General features: G+C 36.4%; 1 protein-coding gene across 4 annotated transcripts in view; it reads right to left on the reverse strand.

The window, feature by feature from the left end:
* Positions 1-309: 309 nt before the first annotated feature.
* Positions 310-20348, reverse strand: part of TMEM236 (transmembrane protein 236) — a 36812-nt gene continuing 16773 nt past the window's right edge. For 3 of the 4 annotated variants that reach the window (XM_008692047.1, XM_008692046.1, XM_008692049.1), the window contains 3 exons: positions 19076-19148; positions 15472-15613; positions 310-2630 (listed from right to left, as the gene is read on the reverse strand). In XM_008692047.1, coding sequence (XP_008690269.1) covers positions 2047-2630; positions 15472-15613; positions 19076-19148 — 799 coding nt within the window. In that variant the 3' untranslated portion in view covers positions 310-2046. The remainder of the gene's footprint in view (positions 2631-15471; positions 15614-19075; positions 19149-20348) is intronic. The other variant, XR_005838921.1, reaches the window with a different exon arrangement.

Consider the following 20348-nt stretch of genomic DNA (forward strand, 5'->3'; position numbering starts at 1 on the left):
ATTTTCCTCCTACGTGTACATGACTATACTATTTGTATAAAGTGTGACTTCCCAATATATTATTATTCAAATATTAGACACAAAATGCATTCTAAACACAAATAAGTAATACTTTAGAGTTTGAGCACTGCTCACTCTATAAATTCCAATATAAAGATAAATATAAATATATGTAAAAATATTTTCATACTTAAGAATATTACAAATCAACTACTTCACCATAGGTTTTCCTTAATTAAAAGAGATTATCATAGCATAATTTGGAAGAAATGATTTGAATTCTCATTTTTTAAGAGTTTACAAGTACTATAAGTTCCTGTTGGATTAACAGATGAGGTGAGAGATGCATTGTTAAACAAGATTAAGGATTTAAACATTAATGGGGAACTCAAAAAAGTAAATTAATAATGAAAGTCTTCACAGAGTGCTATAATTAGGGTCTATGAAAACTCAGGAGGGATGGTCAAATGCCTGATGAATCAATAGTCACAACTTTAATCTGTATATTTGCTTATTTTGAACCTAATACTACTTGATGAAAAATTATAATCTGAGATAATCTTAAGATTTTACATATTATTTTTCACAGATGCACGGGTAAAATTTTTATTCCCAGACAGTAAGCAGGGATGCAGCAAAGAATAAGACAGGAAAATTAGAACAATGCATTTAGCTACTTGTTTCTCTGAGATTTGGTACATTTGAAGTATTTATAATTTATCTGGTTATTATTGTTTGACAGACAAAGTCATGAGAGCATTTCCTATCTCGTGTAATCCTCTCAACTCTCTTAAAGTACAATTCTAACCTATTAAGTCACTGTTATTAGTCTCCTGTTTGAGATGTGGAAACTAGGGCTTATCGTGGTCAAAGAACTTGCTCCAAGCCATAAAGCCAGAAGCTAAGCTTTTAATAACTGTGAATAGATCTTTTCTTACATTGTGAGGAAAAACCATAAAGCATAGGGGGCCAGTGAGACTGGGGAATTTGGTGGAAAGTAGGGGTGGCATGCAAGTGCAGTTATCCATCCTTAAGCTATTTGTTGCCACAGATCATTGAAAAGACTCGCTAGTTTAACACATTACTCTGTAGGCATACGCCTCTCAAATTTCTCTAGCAGCTGAATATCCAAGAGCATCCCAATATGGTGAAAGCAAATTCGGTAATTATGTAACTAATCACTTAACATCAAGATATTCATTATATATTATCAGATAAAACACCAATGCATTTGCTGTTATATTCATAAGCTGAACTTCTAATTCTAAACGGGACTTGGGACTGCTTTTAGGATGGCCTGAAATTCCACAAACAAAATATTCTTTGAAATTCACATCTTCAATGTATGGTTTCTTCCTATTATAAAACTTTTCCTAGGTATTACTGATGTACCCAGACTTCATTATGTTAAACGGTATTTGTATTAGTACTTCAGTACTAGCAAAAGAGTTGTGCCTTAAACTGAACCAAACATCTGTTAAACTAAATTGCTGTTTATGCTATAATCAGCCAATTACATAAAAGTCACTTGCCATAGTGGATTAAAGAACATAATACCATGTTTGAAGAAGACCCTAAAACTACAATTCAAATTGTTAAAAACTATAATCTAAAAATTATTCAAGAATTTCAGGTATATTTTCTAAAAAATAGTTCTATCTAATTAATTCTTACAATGTTCTTTAATTTATATAAATGATAAGAATCTCATTCTTGGGCTGATTTAGTGGGAAAACATGTTTTAATTTTTTTAAAGCTTTAACAGTGAGTGTTCTGAGGAAAAGTATGGTATACATAACTAACTAAAATGACTAACATTTTCTAGAGATCCAGGGGAGTTAACGTAAGAATAAAACTTTGCTTAAATTTACCATCATTTCAGTACATTTTTAAAAAAGTGATCCACTACAGTTATTAAAAATAGTGTAGTCTCTACAATGTATTCCTCATTTCTTTATATAGTACAAAAACTTAAGCCCAGAAAAAAAAAATTACAAATGTGCACACCTGCATAATGAAGAGGTTTGACTATATTACATTTTCTCTTTAAAATGAAGACGTTTCAAAGATAGAGAAAGCCCTGAATTTGGTTAAGAGATTGAAGTACACATAAGACAGAGTCACCAGTATGTTTTTACAAAGGCCCAATACGGGTGTGATAGTTCCCAGGGCAATGATTAAACTTATTCTAACAAAAATAAAGGGTAAATCCTGGAGAAGGATGCCCAGGGAATTCAGAAGAGGGTTCTGAGGAGTTAATATAATTCGAAGGAGAGAAATAAAACTGAATATGTAGACTGGGTACAGCCAGCCTGACTTATACACGGCAGACTGGCCAGCTACACGCACCATCTCTACGGTGTCGGACCACAGCAGAAAGCTCCACAGGAAGATCTGGGCACGATCGTCCTGCTGGGACATTGTTGCCAGGACTCCCGAGTGAAAGGAGGGCTCTTGGGGTCTCGCCATCACTGGATCGGGGTTCGGTGTCCTTGCTGCTGACGGCAGTGACAACTCGGTCCACCTGGCCGGATGGGGAGGTGAAGCATTTTCTTCATTTTGCTTCACTTGGTCCGTCACGGTTTTCATTTGCTGCAAAGTAGCTTTACGAATGTGCCTATCGTCGTTACCTGCAATGAATTGATTTGAAGTTTAAAAATTGTTTAAATGTTCTGTAAATTAAAATTTCTTTTCAATTTTATGTAAATTTAAATTTTAAAATTTAAAGGTAAAATTGTAAGTGTTCTCTTGACTGTTTTGACATCTGTTTTACACATGGAACTTCAGACAACAAGGGGAAGCATAATAACCAAAAAACAAACAAAAAACGCCAAAAACCAGAGGCAGAGAAGGTTCTTCATATTTTTTAATTTTTCTAGATATGGATCCCAAGTCATTTCTACCATTTCACAGTACTAGCCATGACTGGTTAGTGAGCTAAGCACTTTCACACATTATCTCATTTAATCCTCAGGGAAAAAGTTGACAGATGGGAATTACTATCCCATTTTATAAAAAGAGAAACTGCAGGCCAAGAGGTGAAATGACACACCAATTCAAATACACAGTTAGTAATGGGCAGGGTTGGAATTTACACCCAGATTTGTTTGGCCCCAATTGACAATCTCTTAACTTTATGGCTGCTGTTACCGTCTAGGGGCACTACATCATGTGCTAATTATAAAGCATACAAATATCGTAAAATCAAATGACTCTAAAAGTCCAATGGTCCAATCCTGTCATTTTTTTTTTAAAGATTTTATTTATTTATTCGACAGAGAGACAGCCAGCGAGAGAGGGAACACAAGCAGGGGGAGTGGGAGAGGAAGAAGCAGGCTCACAGTGGAAGAGCCCGATGTGGGGCTCGATCCCACAACGCCGGGATCACGCCCTGAGCCGAAGGCAGACGCTTAACCGCTGTGCCACCCAGGCGCCCCAATCCTGTCATTTTTTATTAGAAGTCCACAGGGATCACTACAACCCAGATCTTCAGGTTTGGAGTTTGGTTCTAAGAGGGAGTCTGTTTGACCATGAGAAAGTCTTAGTGAAGAGTGCCACTCGATCCAAGATTTTTTAAGCTGTACTATCCTCAGAGTTTTTGAACCAGTCAGTACAATTGATCAGACTAAAGCAATTTGTTTGTGGCCACAAGGCTATGCCGGATCAACACAAGAGTCATCTGAATAAGGAGGATATTTTCTCATGAACATCACATTGTGCGTAAGCGTGTGTGTGCATTCATGCGTGTGTCTCTCTGTGCACACATGGGTGTTGAGGTTGGGGAATTATGAAGGGAACCTCAAATCTCAAAACTTACTACCAGTGCTGATGGTGTGGTTCTTATACATGAATGGTACAGCACATTATTTCTCAAACATTCATCCAGTTAAGCACCATTTTTTTTGTTGTTTTTGGCTAAGAATTTGTTAGGTCTTAACAATTCGTTTACTCAGTAAACATGGTGAGCTGTCATATTACTTGATAAGACAAAATTTAAAGAAGTCATTATACTGAATAGTTCTAAAGGTTAAAGGCACAAAATCAATAAAAATTTGAACTATATTGAACTGATGTGAAAACATTTTAAAATAAATAAACTATTATGATTAATGACTAATAAAGGGTTTGATTACTATAAATAGGAGCTGTTTAAAGAACAAACAAGCCTCAGTTTTCTTTTTTAAAATTTTAAGTGTGAATTGAGTAAATCGATAAACTAAAAAGATAATCTAAATTCTTGATGAAATAGTACTTAGTTCGATATGAATCATTTATAAATAAACAGTAGGACCCTTAGAAACTTCTTTACCAACCTTAGATGACACAGTAGCATGAATGAGTATCATTTTAATAAATAATAGTCAAGTAAGAAAGAAAATTATATACTAATTACTATTATTTTAATATTCATAAGATCATCTCTTTTTAAACTCAGATGCTCACTGGCATCAGTTATCTCTCTCATTTTACAAAAGAAAAAAAAAACAACACGGAAATTATGTTTCTTAGAGTATGTCATGTCCTGGAGAACTCTCCTTCACCTGTCTTAGTAGATAAAACTGAATGGAAATCCAAATTCCTTTGTCAACATAAATAATGCAGTGTATAATGTGGGCTTTGGAGGATGATTGCAAATTCAGCTGTTTCAATGCCAGGAAGCGGCAAGCTAAGATGTGACACATTAACATTTTAAACAGTCAGTAAGAATCTTAATATCTGTGGATAAAAGCCGTGGGATGAACAACGAATTCTTAGCTAGAGTTCGTTTTTAATAAAATAGTAAAGTCCCAACCCATGGGTATTTGGTGAAATTGGGGCTGGGAGCTTCATATCTCTCTACAGCTCAATACAGACTAGTTTGGATTTGGGGGTACAGGGACTCTGTTGTCCTCTTTCCAAGGGAGAAGTACTAGAACTATCAGCTGGAAAGCTCTGCAGGCCTGCCAGGGGGCAAGATAGTGTTGAAGAAGCCAAGATACTGTTTGGTCGTTAGAGTAGACCCACAAATTTATCCCCAAGCAATGTAAAGTTTCATGTACTTAATACTATTCTGTTTGACTCAATAACTAGTTACCCTCCAAATTATTATTTTTATAAATTTCCACTTTGTTCTTTTGTTGTTGTTGTTAGTGTTCTATTTGTGCAAAAGGATATTTATTTGTGCAAAATCCATAAAAGATCTAAGCATGAAGAAAGAGATCTACTCACTTCCCTAGAGGCTGACATTTTGCTGCAAAAAGTAAAAGTAAGAGCCATTCTGTAGCTCCCTACATCTTATGCCAGTTGCCAAAACAACTTTTTGTCTTCACTGTGCAAGCTAAATACTTAAGAAAATGTAATTTTAATCCCAGGTAAATGTTTAAGTAGGTAACTCACATCTATTTTACTTGTTTTTTTTTTGTTGTTGTTGTTGTTATGTATTTTTTGAGAGAGAGAGAGTATCAGTGGGGGAAGGGGCAGAGAGAGAGGGACAAGCAGGCTCTGCACCCAGCATGGAGCCCAACAGGGGACTCAATCCCACCACCCCAAGATCATGACCTGAGCTGAAATAAGAATCAGTTGCTCAACCAACTGAGCCACCTAGGCGCCCCTTGATTATTTCTTTATATTGATGTATTTCTATCTCTAACTTGTTACCCAGAGTTTTAGATAGCTTACAGGGAAAACCTAAGAACAACATAACAAATCAGTAGTGGAGAATTTTCTAAGGTGAGTGAGTATTCCTCTTGAAAAGAGAATAGGAAAGAAATAAGAGCTATTTAAATATAAGAGAAAAAGAATCATAAGGAAAGGCACCTAAAACCAAGACAGGAATGGAGCTGATACTAAAAATGCACTAGTTAGGCTCCTGATTGTCTGACAGGAGCAGACAGATTTTAGAGTGCCATACCAAGCCTCAACTGGGCATAACGAACGGTAGCAAGTACTGTGAACACAGTCCTACCCTCACCATGGTGTCACCTGCGATCACATCAATAAATACAGAAGAATAAAATGTGGTAGGACTTTAAAAGGAAGGTTAGTTCTGTGATGAGAGACTCATATGGGTCTGAGTGACACTGGAGGTCAGGAAGGCTCATCCGAGAAGTGACAATTAAGCAGCGACTTGAAGAATTAAGTAGGAAAGAATTAGGTGAAGAATGGAGAAGAACTTTCTAGGTAGTAGAAAGAGCATGTGTAAAGATCTTTCAGCCAGAGTGATCGAAAGAGGGAAAGTTTTGTAAGGCGTTGGGGAGGCAGAGGAGGAAGAAGAGGAGAGGAGTCCAAACCTAGTAAGTGCTCTCTATATACCAGGCACTGTTTTAAGCTCTTTCTATGCATTATCACTTAATCCTTAGAAAAACTCTATACTGTAGATGCTGTTATTTTCCCACCTGAAAGATGAATAAACTGAGGCACAGAGAGATTGACAATTGTTTCTAAGGTCACACAGTTAGCAAAGAGAGACCAGAACTTGAACCTGAAACACTTTGCCCTTAGATCACGCTATCAGTGGCAGAGTCAGACTGTGTGGCACCTTATGGCACATGATAAAGGCTTTGGACTTTCTTCTAAGCTCAATGGAAAGCTGCTGAAGAGGGAGAGTGGAAGGCAGGAACCAGAAAGGACATGGAGACATCAGCAGAGAGGCTCTCAAGGCCACTGAGGCAGCTGTTATGAAATGAGACTGTTACTCAATTCACAGCAGCCAGGAGATCAAAGAATTATTCAGAAAAAGGAAGACTGGTTTTGATTGACAGTCCCCAAAATCTACTTTTCTTGAGAGAAAAATGTTCTAGAGAATGTGAAATGCTAATGAACTAGAAATAACACTCTGAGAAAAAAAAAATCTTGACAAGAAGAAAATTATTAGTCATCACAAATATCTTAAAGTACATTAAGCACACAAGGCACTTTTGGTCATAGTCTTAGAGACTAAGACAAAATGTAATAAATTAAAACACACAATAAATTAAAACACAAAATGTAATAAATTAAAACGCACTTATATACATTGTTATTTTGATGGTATCTACTGACTAAACTTAACTGTACTGTGTATAGTTCGTTTCCTTTCAGCAGCACATCTGAGGTCTGGAAGACAAGTAACTTCATTGCCAAGTAATAAGTGATGAAACCAGCATCGATGGTTTAACACAAAAGGACCAAGACCGTCCATACATTACGCAGACCATCAGCCCAACAACCTATTTTACTCTCTTCGCTCCAAGACAGGAAAATCTCGATAATTTTTTAAAAAAGATTTTATTTATTTATTTATTTGACAAGCGAAAGAGAGCATGCACAAGCAAGGGGAGAAGATATGGGAGAAGGAGAAGCAGAATCCCTGCTGAGCAGAGAGCTGACATGGGGCTCGATCCCAGGACACCAGATTCTTAACCGAATGAGCCACCCAGGTGCCCCAAGAAAATCTAGATATTGAAAAGCAATGACCCATGCCTTTACTTTCAATTTGGGCCCATACTCTTTGTTGATTATAACGATAGGAAGAACAAGGCTTGGAATTATAACAAAGTAATGCATGCCCAGTTCTTCATGTTCCCTATTTTTATCAGTCTTCCTAAAATATTTACTTTGAAAATATCCTGCAAATCTCAAGAATCTCACTTATGCTAAAATTGTTCATAATTTTCCCTATGTAGGAAGAAAGTAATAATTAAATGCCGAATTGTTACAATCATGTAAAGTTGTCCTAATCAAAGGATCACAATTTGATAGCACCCGATGTCCTATGTCTTTTGGCATGAGGATTGCTACAATATAGTGTATGACCCAAAACCCACTGACCTAATCCTGACAGCTCGTTCTTCATTAGAAGGTATAAATCAGAAATTCTACCCTTCTCTCATCCCAGTCTGGTAAGTAGCTACTCATTTCTTGAGAAGGGGGAAAAATCCTAGAACTAACGTCCGTACTTTTCTGAAACTTCCTTCTTCTAAACAGCAAAAGGAGGGTGTGAAGGAAATACTCCCCCTTTTTGGCATGGCCCCGAACACAGTGTTCCTCATATGTACTCTCTAAACCCATTGCAAAACACACTATGGAAACCCAGCTCACACGCTGGGCTCATATTGTATAATAAGCTTTTTCTTAAAAAGAAACAAAGGGGAACTCAAAGTGCCATTTATTTTATTCAGAGAAAAGCAGTGCCCCTTTCTCCCCCTCCCCTTTGTTGTCTGTCATATTTTAATTCTATCTGGTTAAAGTGTGTTGCATTCCATTTCAAGGAAATCTGGAAAGCAAATAGCTTCAGGAATTTGGATTTGGGCTCTCAGCTTTTAACCTGGCATATGTCACAATTCCCAATACTTCCCATTACTAGGGGCTTTTATTCAGGGTGGGTATCAGAACTGTTTGTGGAACTTTTAAAAATTGCAGATGCCAGGCCTTAAACCCTTGCGTATACTTCAAGCCAGAAATTGCTGGTCTAGGTATTTAACCTGAAGAAGTTAACTGTATATGCTGAGACCCCAGCAACTGTCCCCTGGTGTACTGATCAGTAGATAGTGTTCACACATATGTGTTGTGAAAAGACGCCTCTGGTGAGTACCCAATGGGTGAGCCCCTGCATATATGTTCACAGGTGGTCCAAGATTCACTGGAAATAGCTTAGAAGTTCAGTAAAAATCATCATTGTCATGCATTTAAGAAATCGTATAATTCAATAAGAAAGAATAACTAATAAAGTAACAGTCCTTTTCCTTCTTCCATTCCTGCTCTGTGAACCCCTAAACCTGGATCAGCCCTACAGTTCTATCTTTTCTACAATCAATGCCCAGATTTCTCAGTATCATTGAGGAAAGCTCTCATCATCTTGATTGGTCGCAGAACAAATTCCTGGTTTCCATCCTTCGCTGAGCCCTATGCATCTCTCATCTATCCACCTCCCTGCCCTTGACCTTCAGCAATTATTCCAAACCTTACCCATCCTGTTACAGATTCTCTCCCTTCCATCCATCCCCAGGGCTCTCTGCAGGTAACTTTGCTTCCTATTTCACAAAGACATTGGGGTGTTAACAGGTATAAACTGTCCCTGCTTGCTTTCTGCCCACCCACTTGAATCACATTCACAAATGTAAATCACCTGGAGGTTTAGAAATTACTTGTGCCTGGCCCTATCCTCCACCAAAATTATGATTTAATTACTTAGTGCTCAGTCTGGGAGTCAAAACAATTTCAAGTCCCTTAGGCAATCTGAATGTGCAGTCAAAAAGTGAAAAACACTGCTCATAATTGGGGATACAAATCAGAATCCAATGAGGTTTTGTTTTTAAAAATTTAAATATGCCCAAGTTCCATCCTCAGAGATCCTGATTTAGTTTATCTGGGGTTGCTATGACTGGAATTGACATTTTTAAAGCACTCTATTAAGTCCTTTTTTTATGTTGGAAATATGAGGAGAAATGGAAAGAAATACAATAAAGGCAGGGTCTAAAAGTTTTGCCAGATCAAGTAAATAAATATACTGATTATCATTCCTGATTTACTGGTTACCTACAAATTAATGAGTTTATATGCTACAAAGCTTCCAACTTCTTCTCTTCATGAAACACTTATATGTACAAAATTTTGGGGAAGATAATTGGTAAATATTTAAATCAGCTTGGAGTGAAGAAAAGATTTTTAAAGCCTAACATCATAGACAGAGTCCAGAGAGGAAATATTTATAGAATAGATTATGTCAAAATTAGAAATTTCCTGTATCAAAAACACTGTAGTAAAATTAAAAGGCAAATAACTCTGAAATATATATTTCTGACAGGCAAAGTTTTATGTCCTTACTATTTACAGAACTCATGAATCAGTAGTAAAAACAACAACAATAACAACAAAAGAATGGACATATCAATAGAAAAACAGATCAAGGACAGAAATATATGATTTTTAAAAAATACAAATAGCCAAGAAATCTATGAGAAAATACTCAACACAACCACTACCTTAAGCAAATTATTAAAACAATAAGATACTATTTTTGCCTATGAAACTGGCAAAAATGAAAAGGAATACATTATCCGAAGTTACAAGGTTGAAGAGAAACAGGTGTTTTCTTACACTACTGTTTCGATGATAAATTAGGGCATTCTTTAGAGGGGGTCATTTGATTGACACCTGTCAAAACCTTAAAAGCCTGCATATACTTTGAGCCAGAAATTGTATGTCTAGGCATTTAACCTGAAGAAGTAATCATCTATGCTGCTGAGGTCCCACAGCACTTGGCCCCAGTCTCTGGGTATTAAAGAGACTACACAGTAGGAACTGGACAAGGGCCACTGAGAGCAGATTTATTTGAAAACCTTACACTGCCAACATCATACCTGGCACCTCTTACTGATGTGACAGTGGAAACCACCTCCTCTGCAGAGCTCTGATGTTTTCCACTCAAATAGCCTGTTGATCTCACTTCTAGCAAGTCATCTCTGACTGTGCAGATATCCTTAATGCAGCCAAACCACCTTGCCACCCCATTGTACAATCCCCTATGAAAGAGCCCCTCTGTATTTGTCTGCATGTGCGGCCAGTCCATAATAGTCCCATTTCTTCTGGCAAATGTCATTGCCAAGGAGTCTGGGCATGTGCAGATGCTCAGGGTCTTCTGAGGACACTCTGTGGTCATCCTCCTAATATCATTCAGCTGCCACCCAGTGGCAGTTAACTCTCTCTGTCCCCAGGCACTGCTTGGCCAGTGACCTACAAGTGGCTTCTGACTCTCATACACAGCATAAGGTCCCCCAGAAGCTGACCACCTCTACTACCCACGCATGTGCGCTCCACACATGCCTCCCCTGCTCAACTCAAACCACATCACCCTGCTCATTCTCACCACATCCTTCTCCTTTTTTCTGCAACCCTTTTGACTTCTGAACAAGAGCCCTAACAATAGTGTTTTTAGTAGTTAAAAACTGGAAAAGAATCTAGTTGTCCAACAACAGGGGTTAGTTAATAAATCATGGTTAAATAAGTCAGGGTTTGTTAATATAACAGAATATTATTCAACCAATAAAAACCATGTAGCTGAAGAAGATACAATAAAAAGAATGATTCCCACCACATACTGTTAAGAAAAAAGATACAAAATAGGTTTCCTTAAGTGAAGATTTGTCCACAAAGATGTTATCAGTTCTAAATCTCTAGTCTACAGGATCATGGTTGATTTCCATTTTCTTCTTTTTTGCTTATGTTTATTTGACAATCTTTTTAAATGAATATGTATTATTTTGGGAAAACAAAACATTAGAAATAAAACAGTTTGAAACAGAATGTTAAAAAATTTACCTGGCTTTTCTATGTGTCGAGCCTCAAAACCTGCGTGTGGTCTACCAGGACGAGCCTGTTCTACCTGCAATGCTGTATTGTAGTGTGTTTTAGTGTGTTGTACAGTATTGTATTGTATCATATCACAACACCTCGGATGAGGGTACACTTTGTCCTTTGGTGGTGCAGTGTCATGATTCCCAGGGAGCCATAGGCTGGAAAGGTAGAGCACTGGCCACCTGAGTTATGGTACTGCCTTAGAGAAAGCCACAGCCTGTGCATCTAAATGAGGTCCTGGTTCATGGTTTCCAAACATTTAGCAGAAGAACCATTTTTTCTTTCAAATGAAATCTTATATAAAATATCAACTCCTAAACAGACAAATGTTGTGTTGATTTGGTTCAAGTAGGAATTGGGGCAACCAATGACTCCAGTTAAGCCTCCCCTTTCTGCCCACACCTCCCTACAAAGCAACTTTTAGGTTTCCAAATTCACTAGTTGAGAAGCAAACAATAGGTGTTTTAAGGAGGCAACTTCCATTCCAGCAATCGGTTTTTCCATTCAGAGTATGAAATCCAACTGGTTATTTTTACCCATTTATTACATGTATGCCTGGATTTCTTGAGGCCCAATCTTCCTTCCATGTAGAAAGCTTTCTTCACCAGGCCTACCTAAACTCCTACAAACCCCAGATACTCCCTTTAGATTTTTCTGACCTCCAACACCCTAGATTAAATTAAGTAGTCCTTCATGTGTTGCCCATAGTACTTTATTATTCTCTATTATACCACTTGTAATGGGGTGCCCGAGCTAGGCTTATGCTATTCAAGTGAGTCCTTGTAGGTAGAACTGAAAATTTGCATCCTAACCACGGACTTCTTTGTGGGTCTGTTTGCATTACTGGTTTTTATGGTGGTTAAAGAATCTACCTGGGGGCAGGGAGAATCTAATGGTGACCATGATTTGGGGTTTAGACAATATAGGTAAGACTGAAGTAAGGAGAAACTATGAGATCCCATGGAAAAGAACTACCTCAAGAGAAGAAGGAGCCTGGCTCTACCAGAATCAGCCACAGGATCTAGTGATAGGATGGGAAATGGTGGTTTCCAGTGGAGTGGAATGGCCATTACTTGAACTTGTTGAATCCCAGCCAATCTGTTGGTTCATATACATTCTGGGCATAAAAGGCTTGTGTTCCCAAATGAAAATCTATTGCTTTGTTTGGGAACTCTCTAAACAAGTACATCTCAGTGAGGGAAGTCAGGATTCCCACTGTCAGAAGAAAGGCAATCAGTCTAAAGCACCGCAGAACATCAAACAATATCCCAGAGGCAAGTAAGAGCCATACTAAAAGCATTTAGTGCAGAGTCAGTCAAGAGTGGTGTAAAAACAGCATTGCCAGGTTGTTTGTGCATGAGAATGACAACTGAAAAAAAAAAAAGCAGGAGCAATGGAATATTTAGCAGTCTGGAGCAACAAATGAGACCAGAGGAGACTCATCTTGGGCCTGGCTTAAAAAACGGGAGAGGGAACAATATGGAAGAGGAAGAGGTATGGAGGTCCAGTCATTTATTGGTTGGGACTGAGCTAGCAAAATTCAAATAGAAATATCAAAGTGTGTTCATCTGTACCCACATACTAGTAAGAGCTGGGGACATTCAGGCTATATATTGTCTCCTTATAATTTGTTCCCATGAGTGGGACGTGACATTATTAGTTACGACATACATCTGTGAGATGGCTATGCCTCAGAGATCTGTCATCAGAAAACATTCCCATGTGAGGCTCAGGCTATGTGAAATGATGCACTTACTTTGATGTTATGACATGGTAATCACTTGATACGGAGATGTTTCGACTGGTAACGGAAAGTTAGCAGAAAGGACTCTTGATCCAGTGAAGACTGGCTTAAGCATAAGCAAATTTTTATATAGAATAATTTTTATTTAAAATTCTAGAAAAGGAAAAGCTACACAAAGACCAAGCTTTTCTAGTTTGGAATTGAGATGGTTGAGATGGCATGAGAGTGTCCAGAAATCCAAGCACTGTAGATTACCTTAGTTTCATCAAGTATAAGGTCATAACCGCTGTAAGCTGATAGATGGGTAGGCATTTCAAACTCTCTGGATAGGGCACAGAACAGAATATATTCCATTTCTCAACATTTTCTAAACGGAGCCAAATGTTTCTAAAGCTTCTTCACCACCTACTCCTACCCTACCTCTTGGATTCTGAAGTACTACATGCAGTGACAGCATATTTTTAGCATACTGGCTTATGTTCAGATTTATGTATTACAACTTACATGTTTACAAATTTACATATTAAATTCCAGAGAATGAGAATACCCCATAAATTGAAAATTCACATAATCTATTTTATTAGTATGCATGTTCAAAAGCTTGCATAAAAGTTAAATTAACATATATTAATATTTGCAAAGGTAGTTTTTTAAAAGATTTTATTTATTTATTTATTTGACACAGAGACAGCCAGTGAGAGAGACAGCCAGTGAGAGAGAGACAAGCAGGGGGAGTGGGAGAGGAAGAAGTAGGCTCTAGCAGAGGAGCCTGATGTGGGGCTCGATCCCAGAACGCCGGGATCATGCCCTGAGCCGAAGGCAGACGCTTAACGACTGAGCCACCCAGGCGCCCCTGCAAAGGTATTTTGAGTGAATGCTACTTTTTTAAAAGCATGATTTCATTAAATGGTGGAGCTATTAAACCAGACATTAACCCTCCCAAGTTTGGGCAGAGAAGAGCTCAAGAAGAAGGCTTTTCAAATAAGAAAAAGCAGTTCTGCAAGAGGTTTTCAAGTCTTGTCTCCAAGACTAACTTCTTTGGGGTTTTCTCTTTTCAATTCTTAGTGTCATCATCATTGCTGGATACAGGGAAAATTCCCCTTTGACAATCCAACTCATCACTTAAAATATAAGATGCCAATAACTTAGTCCCAAAAATATACATGTACCTTTTTTAGAAGGAGAACTCTCTAAGAACTCCAAGAACTCTCACTAAGAACTTAAACAGAATGTCCACATTAAGCTGGAAGGTACAGCATTATTTAAAACAATCCAATTTCAAAATAGGTTTGCATCGAGAAAGAGTCTAGAGAAGTAACAAAGGACATGACAATCCCCAAAGGTCTCCAGTCTGAGACAAATACAGTTGACTCTGGAGGGCAGATGTAAGTTGAGGATACCCTTTCCTCGAAAGGTGGCCATTACCTACCATCTTACCTACCTCGTCCCCTGTGTTATGTTAAGCATAACAACTGTCATCTCCTACTTGAGGACAGAGTACAAACATGAAGCTCAGAGTCTCAGATTTCCTGGTGGCCTCCCAACTCAGTTTTATTCTTCAATTTGAGGAGTAAGAGTGACTGGAAGGCTGGTAGCTCATGATCCATAAGTGACTCTCTGGTCTTTTCCTTCCTGGTTGCGGTAGTCATCCCTATTGCGCTAATGTATTCCCCAGTGACTCACTCAATTCAACCCCTCCACCCCACCAGGAAGTGATTAGACAAAATCTATCCACTTCAAATATAAAAATCTTAGCCATACAAGAACTATAGCATACACTTATTATAAATTAAACACAGATACTATCACACGAAATGAAGTGAAAGTTGAGAAAATTTAAGACCAAACATAATATTCAATTAGCAAATTACCTTTTCCTTTTTTCTTCTTTTTTTAAGGCCAACTTGAATTTAGTTTTGATTGATCCCTTTGGAGGAATATTTGTGGCACATCTTGGTTTTGTTGTGATTGTTAGCTTTTTGACAATCCACAATTAAAAACACACAATTCTCTAAGACATAACTGCAGTAGTCACATTAATTTCTGTATCAAAGGTATCCAAAACTAAACTATTTATTTATCTAAACTTCAGGTTTTAAGAGTTCCTAAAAAATATAAATCTATAATAATTTACTCAGATAATTATTGTGCTAGAGTAAACATTAAAGGTTTTGGTATTAAATATTTGGTAAGCTTATTCATTTATCAGTACTACCAAAATACAAATAAGAATAAGTGTGTAGCTATCAAGGTAGGTTTTAAAATAATTATATTTAGATATATTCATTTCTTATCTTCTAACTATAATGTTAGATGTAAGAAAGGGTATCATTAAACATGTCAACAGATAACAAGGTGACAGGAAAATCTGTCAAACTTTTAAAAATTTTTATGTTTAAAAGAAGAATACTTACTCTTTAGCCGCCCTCTAAGAGGATATATCCTGAGCTTTTCAATAATATCAACCACAATCAAGGAAGTCAGAACCAGAGAAACTGGCAGGTCTGGTAATCTATCAGGTAAGATATCCGCAGAACCGCTAATACTTTTTTGAACCTGTTTTCAGAAAACCATTTAAAAGGATTACACTTTTGTGCTTTCTTTGTTTAAAATTCTTTTAATAGTCTGAAAGTAGCACTAAATTAATTATAAAGACATTTGCTCAAAGACTAGAAGCTTGATTTCCAGCTTTTCAGGTGTTCAACCCCATAACCTTCTGAAAAATTTGTAAAGATGTAGCAAAGATCCCTATCAGTGGATGAGCTTTCAGTTCAAGATAGAGCTTGGTAAATACATGCAAACATACAATGGCAGGCTCCTGGTAATGGTGGGATGGACAATTTCTTCAAAATCTACTGCTAAGCAGAGCCTTTGGGAGTCCTTAGATCAAAGAATGAGGGGGACAGATGTTGGACGGAGCTCAGGGTCTTTCGAGAAGAGAGAGCCCAGGTAAACCCAGCCATGTTTTGGGATACTTCCTTCATCTAATTAAGGTATCTACAAAAAAACCTATGGCAAACATCCTATTAGTGGTGATATGTTGAGAGCTTTCCCTCTGAGATCAGGAAGAAGACAAAGGTGCCACCATGACCAATTCTATTCAACATTGTATTAGTGGTCTTAGCCAGTGTAATGACGCAAGAGAAAGAAATAAACACTGTAAGTATTGGAAAGAAAAGAAATATATGATTGATCATTATTCATAGACTACATAATTGTACATGGGGAAAACCTCCCCAAAATGGATAAATTATTTCTAAGTACCAGTAAAGGGAAAATGAGATTTTAAAAAATGATACCATTCAATGCAACCTCAATCAAAATAAAAAGTTTTGTGGAAAATGATAAGTGGACTCTAAAATCCATATAGAAATACAAGACATTTAGATGAAAAGGATATAAAGATTAACCCTTATGGATATAAAGAGCTATTATAAAGCTAGAAGAATTAAGTCAATGTGGTATTGGCATAGGTATATAAAAGTAGGCAGTGAACAAAACAGAAGACTTGAAATAGATGTGTATATATACTCACCTGATTTATAACAAAAGTAGCACTGCAGAGAAATGTGGAAAGACAAACTTTTTAATAAACAGTGCTCAGTTCATTAGACATTAATTGGGGCGAAATGGACTCCCTACTGCACAACATATACAAAAATTAGTTTCAAATGGATTGTGAATATAAAGAGAATGTAAAACAATACAGGCCCCAAAATATAATCTAGGAGGATATCCTCAGGTGCTTGAGGTTCAGATTCACAATATGACAAAATCTTTTCAAATTACCAAAACTACTACCCGCGAAAAAAAGAAACTGATAAACTGCACTGTTTTTAATTTAAGCTCTTTGTCCAAAAACGGCATGAAAAGTAGTAAGCCACAAATTGTGAATATATTTACAACACATATAATCAACAAAGGGCTTGAAATCTGAATATATAAATAATTTCTGAATCAATTCCAAAAGGATAAGTAACACAATAGGAAAAAATTGACAAGATGAGAAAATGTTCAATTTCATAAATTATTGGTGAAATGGAATATAAAACTACAATGAAATTCAAGAATATACACACTGGAATGCCTAAAAGACTTACAAGGTAAGGCTAGCAAGAATGTGGAGCAACAGGTAGACTCGTTCTCTGCCAGTGTCAAGTCTAATTTCTTTGGAAAACTGGCATTTTCTGCTACAGCTGAACATCTGAATATCTTATGATCCATCAATTACACTCCTCCATATTTAACCAACTGAAATTCTTGATATGTGCATCAATAGACATATTCAAAGATGTTCACAGCAGCATTATTTGTAATAATCAAAACCAGACACAACTGAAGGTGGGCATCAAAAGCAGAAATGTAACCTGTAATATATTCATAATATGAAATACTCTACAGAATGAAAATGAATGGAATACAGTTGTACACAAAAACCTGAATGAATCATACTTCTGAATAAAAGAAGCCACACATATATTAGGTAGATAAATAGAAGATAGATAGATAGATAGATAGATAGATAGATAGATAGATAGATCATTGAATTTCTCTTTATGAAAGATTCAAAACCAGACAAACCAATCTATGGTATTAGAAGTTAAGTTAGAAGTTACCTCTGAGGAGGAGGGAAAGGTGGTCATTGCAAAAAACGTGGGGGTGGCTTTTAGGGAGCGGGCAAAGTTTTATTTTTTGACCTGAGTAGTACTGACACAGCAGTTTGCTCTGTGGTATTTCATTAATACTGTATATCTTATGTTTTGTACACATTTCTGTTTGTGTGTTATACTTAAGTGAAAAATTAAAAGAAAGAAGGAAAAAAATGTGCACCAGTGGATAAGAACATAATAGAAAAGAACCAAAAAGATTCTTTTTGCCCCTAAAAGGGCAATCCAACTACAAATATACCATCACTTTATGATAATAGGAATCCTTAAAAGGTTGTAAACCGAATTTTTAAAGGTCTTGGGGACCTCCCATGTGCTTTACAAAGTCCTTGGGGAAGAGGGAAGGGAAAAAGATAAATTTAGATAAAAATATTCACATATTGTTGTTTGATGGCAAGTACACCTGTGGAGACTTCTGAGGTTAACACATTCATATGCTGTCCTAATCCAGCATCTAGGACATATTCCGACAATCGTGTATTTCTAATGATATCATACACTATCCAGTACTCACTTCTCTCACAAAGCCTATCATAACTATTCTGATTGCCTGTTTATTTTTCTCTCTACTGTCGATAAATGATGACTGAAGGCCAGAGACTCCATCAGATTTCCTAAGGATTTTATCCTAGTACCTAACACAGTGCCTGGCATGTAATATGCACTATTTAATAAGTATCTATGCAACGTATTTCATCTATGAAATATAAAGTAATTTAAGTTGCTCACTTTGGGGGACTGAAAATTATATTTTTCACAGCATCACGCAAATTAATAAGGTTAATAGGGCATTCTTCTTTGAACCACTTTTAGACAATAAAATTCTCACAACCTTAAAGTTCTGCCTATAATAGTCCTCTCCTATAGATGCCCATCTATCAGAGTCCTTTTGAACCTGCATTAAGTCAAAACATAAAGTCAAGTTTATTTTCAAATAAATATCGTGTGCAAATGCTTTGCCAATGGATGTATTATCAAAGGTCTTAGAATGTGAGTGGTTATCCTTTCGGAGAGTTTAGTACTGAGGACACTCAAAAGACATCTAGCTAAAAGAAACAAATGTGGATCTACTTTCAAATCCCTTGCTTTTTTATTATTTTGAAATTAACATTCCTACCTCTCACACACAAACACAGAAGGTACTTTTTTTAATTGGCTGCTAGACCTTCCTTCACAATTGCAGATGTAACAATCATCTCAGTACTTTAAATATATGCATTGTAACTTGGAAGAAGATTGGATAAAATACACTTTAAGAAACTTATCAGGCACACTGTTCTATCAAATTCCAGTAACAGAGGAAAATTAAAAATCTCAAAATCTTGCAGCAGGAGAAATTAAAATTCCATACCTCAGTCACTGCGATAGAAAAGCTGAAGCTGGGAAGTGTGGTGAGTATAACACACATCATCATAACAGGTCTCCTAGCAAAGGAGAAAAAAATAAGCAAAAGCAATAATGTACAAGATCAACAGTTCCTGTTACATTTTGCTAATTTTGCAGTTCCTGTTCCATTCATCTATAGTTTTCTAAGAAACTACTGCTTCCCTATTTCCATTTCCCAAATGTTTGAGTATGGCAAAGGGCAACACATGCAAAAATCGGAATATTTTCTAGAACAAAGGGATGAGAGATTTCCAAATAACTAGCAAACTATGGACTTCTAAGAGCATCTCCGTGCAAGACAAGACAAGTGACATTCAACATTTTCATTATTATTTGGAACCCTGCCCAAGAGTTCTGGCTCTGGTGACCAACTGAAAAAAAGAACATGACTTGCTTAAGTTATACTATACCCTATGTCTAAAATTGATTTTTCAAAAAAGACATTTAGAGATCGTATACCAAGGATGACTTCAAGTGAAAATATTTGGATAGATAGATCTATATATATCATATATCTATATATCTATACATCTATACCTATATTTATCTATATATCTATATGGATAGAGATATATAGATATATAGAGCTAGAGAGGATATATAAAATGATATACAAACTATATATATAATATATAATGAAATATGGTGTGATTTTATATATCATATATATGTATATAAAATCACATATATCACATATATTATATATACAAAAATATAAAATTTTATGTATACCACATATATATAAAATCATGTATGTATATGATATATAAAATCATATAATTTTTCACACTTGTTTTGGACCATTTCTTAAACTTTACATGATCAATTAATCAAATGGCTATTGTGATATAATACATGCATAATACATAAAATACCGTATGACAGAAAGAATTAAAATATACACTTATATTTTAAAATATACTCAAATCTTTTGTATAATGAAATGCTTACCTCCTCTTTCCTGAAATACACATTTCACTAATTACACATTTTACTAATTACATTTATATGATAATGTGTTTTTAAGTACAAAAAGTGTTGAACTCTTTCAAATAACTAAGTATCTCTCCTTGGCCCTACCATGCTTCCGTCTATCCCATTCTGGTCCTAGATGTTCTAGGTATAGACATAAATTAGGGGGCGGGATAGACCCCTCTCCCAACCAGACCCGGTATGATGTGCTAAAACCAGAGGTACAATGGAGCTTTTAAGGGGAAGCTTTGCCTCCTTTTCCAAGC

Source organism: Ursus maritimus, unplaced genomic scaffold, assembly GCF_017311325.1.
Source record: "Ursus maritimus isolate PB19 unplaced genomic scaffold, ASM1731132v1 scaffold_31, whole genome shotgun sequence".
NCBI lineage: Eukaryota > Metazoa > Chordata > Mammalia > Carnivora > Ursidae > Ursus > Ursus maritimus.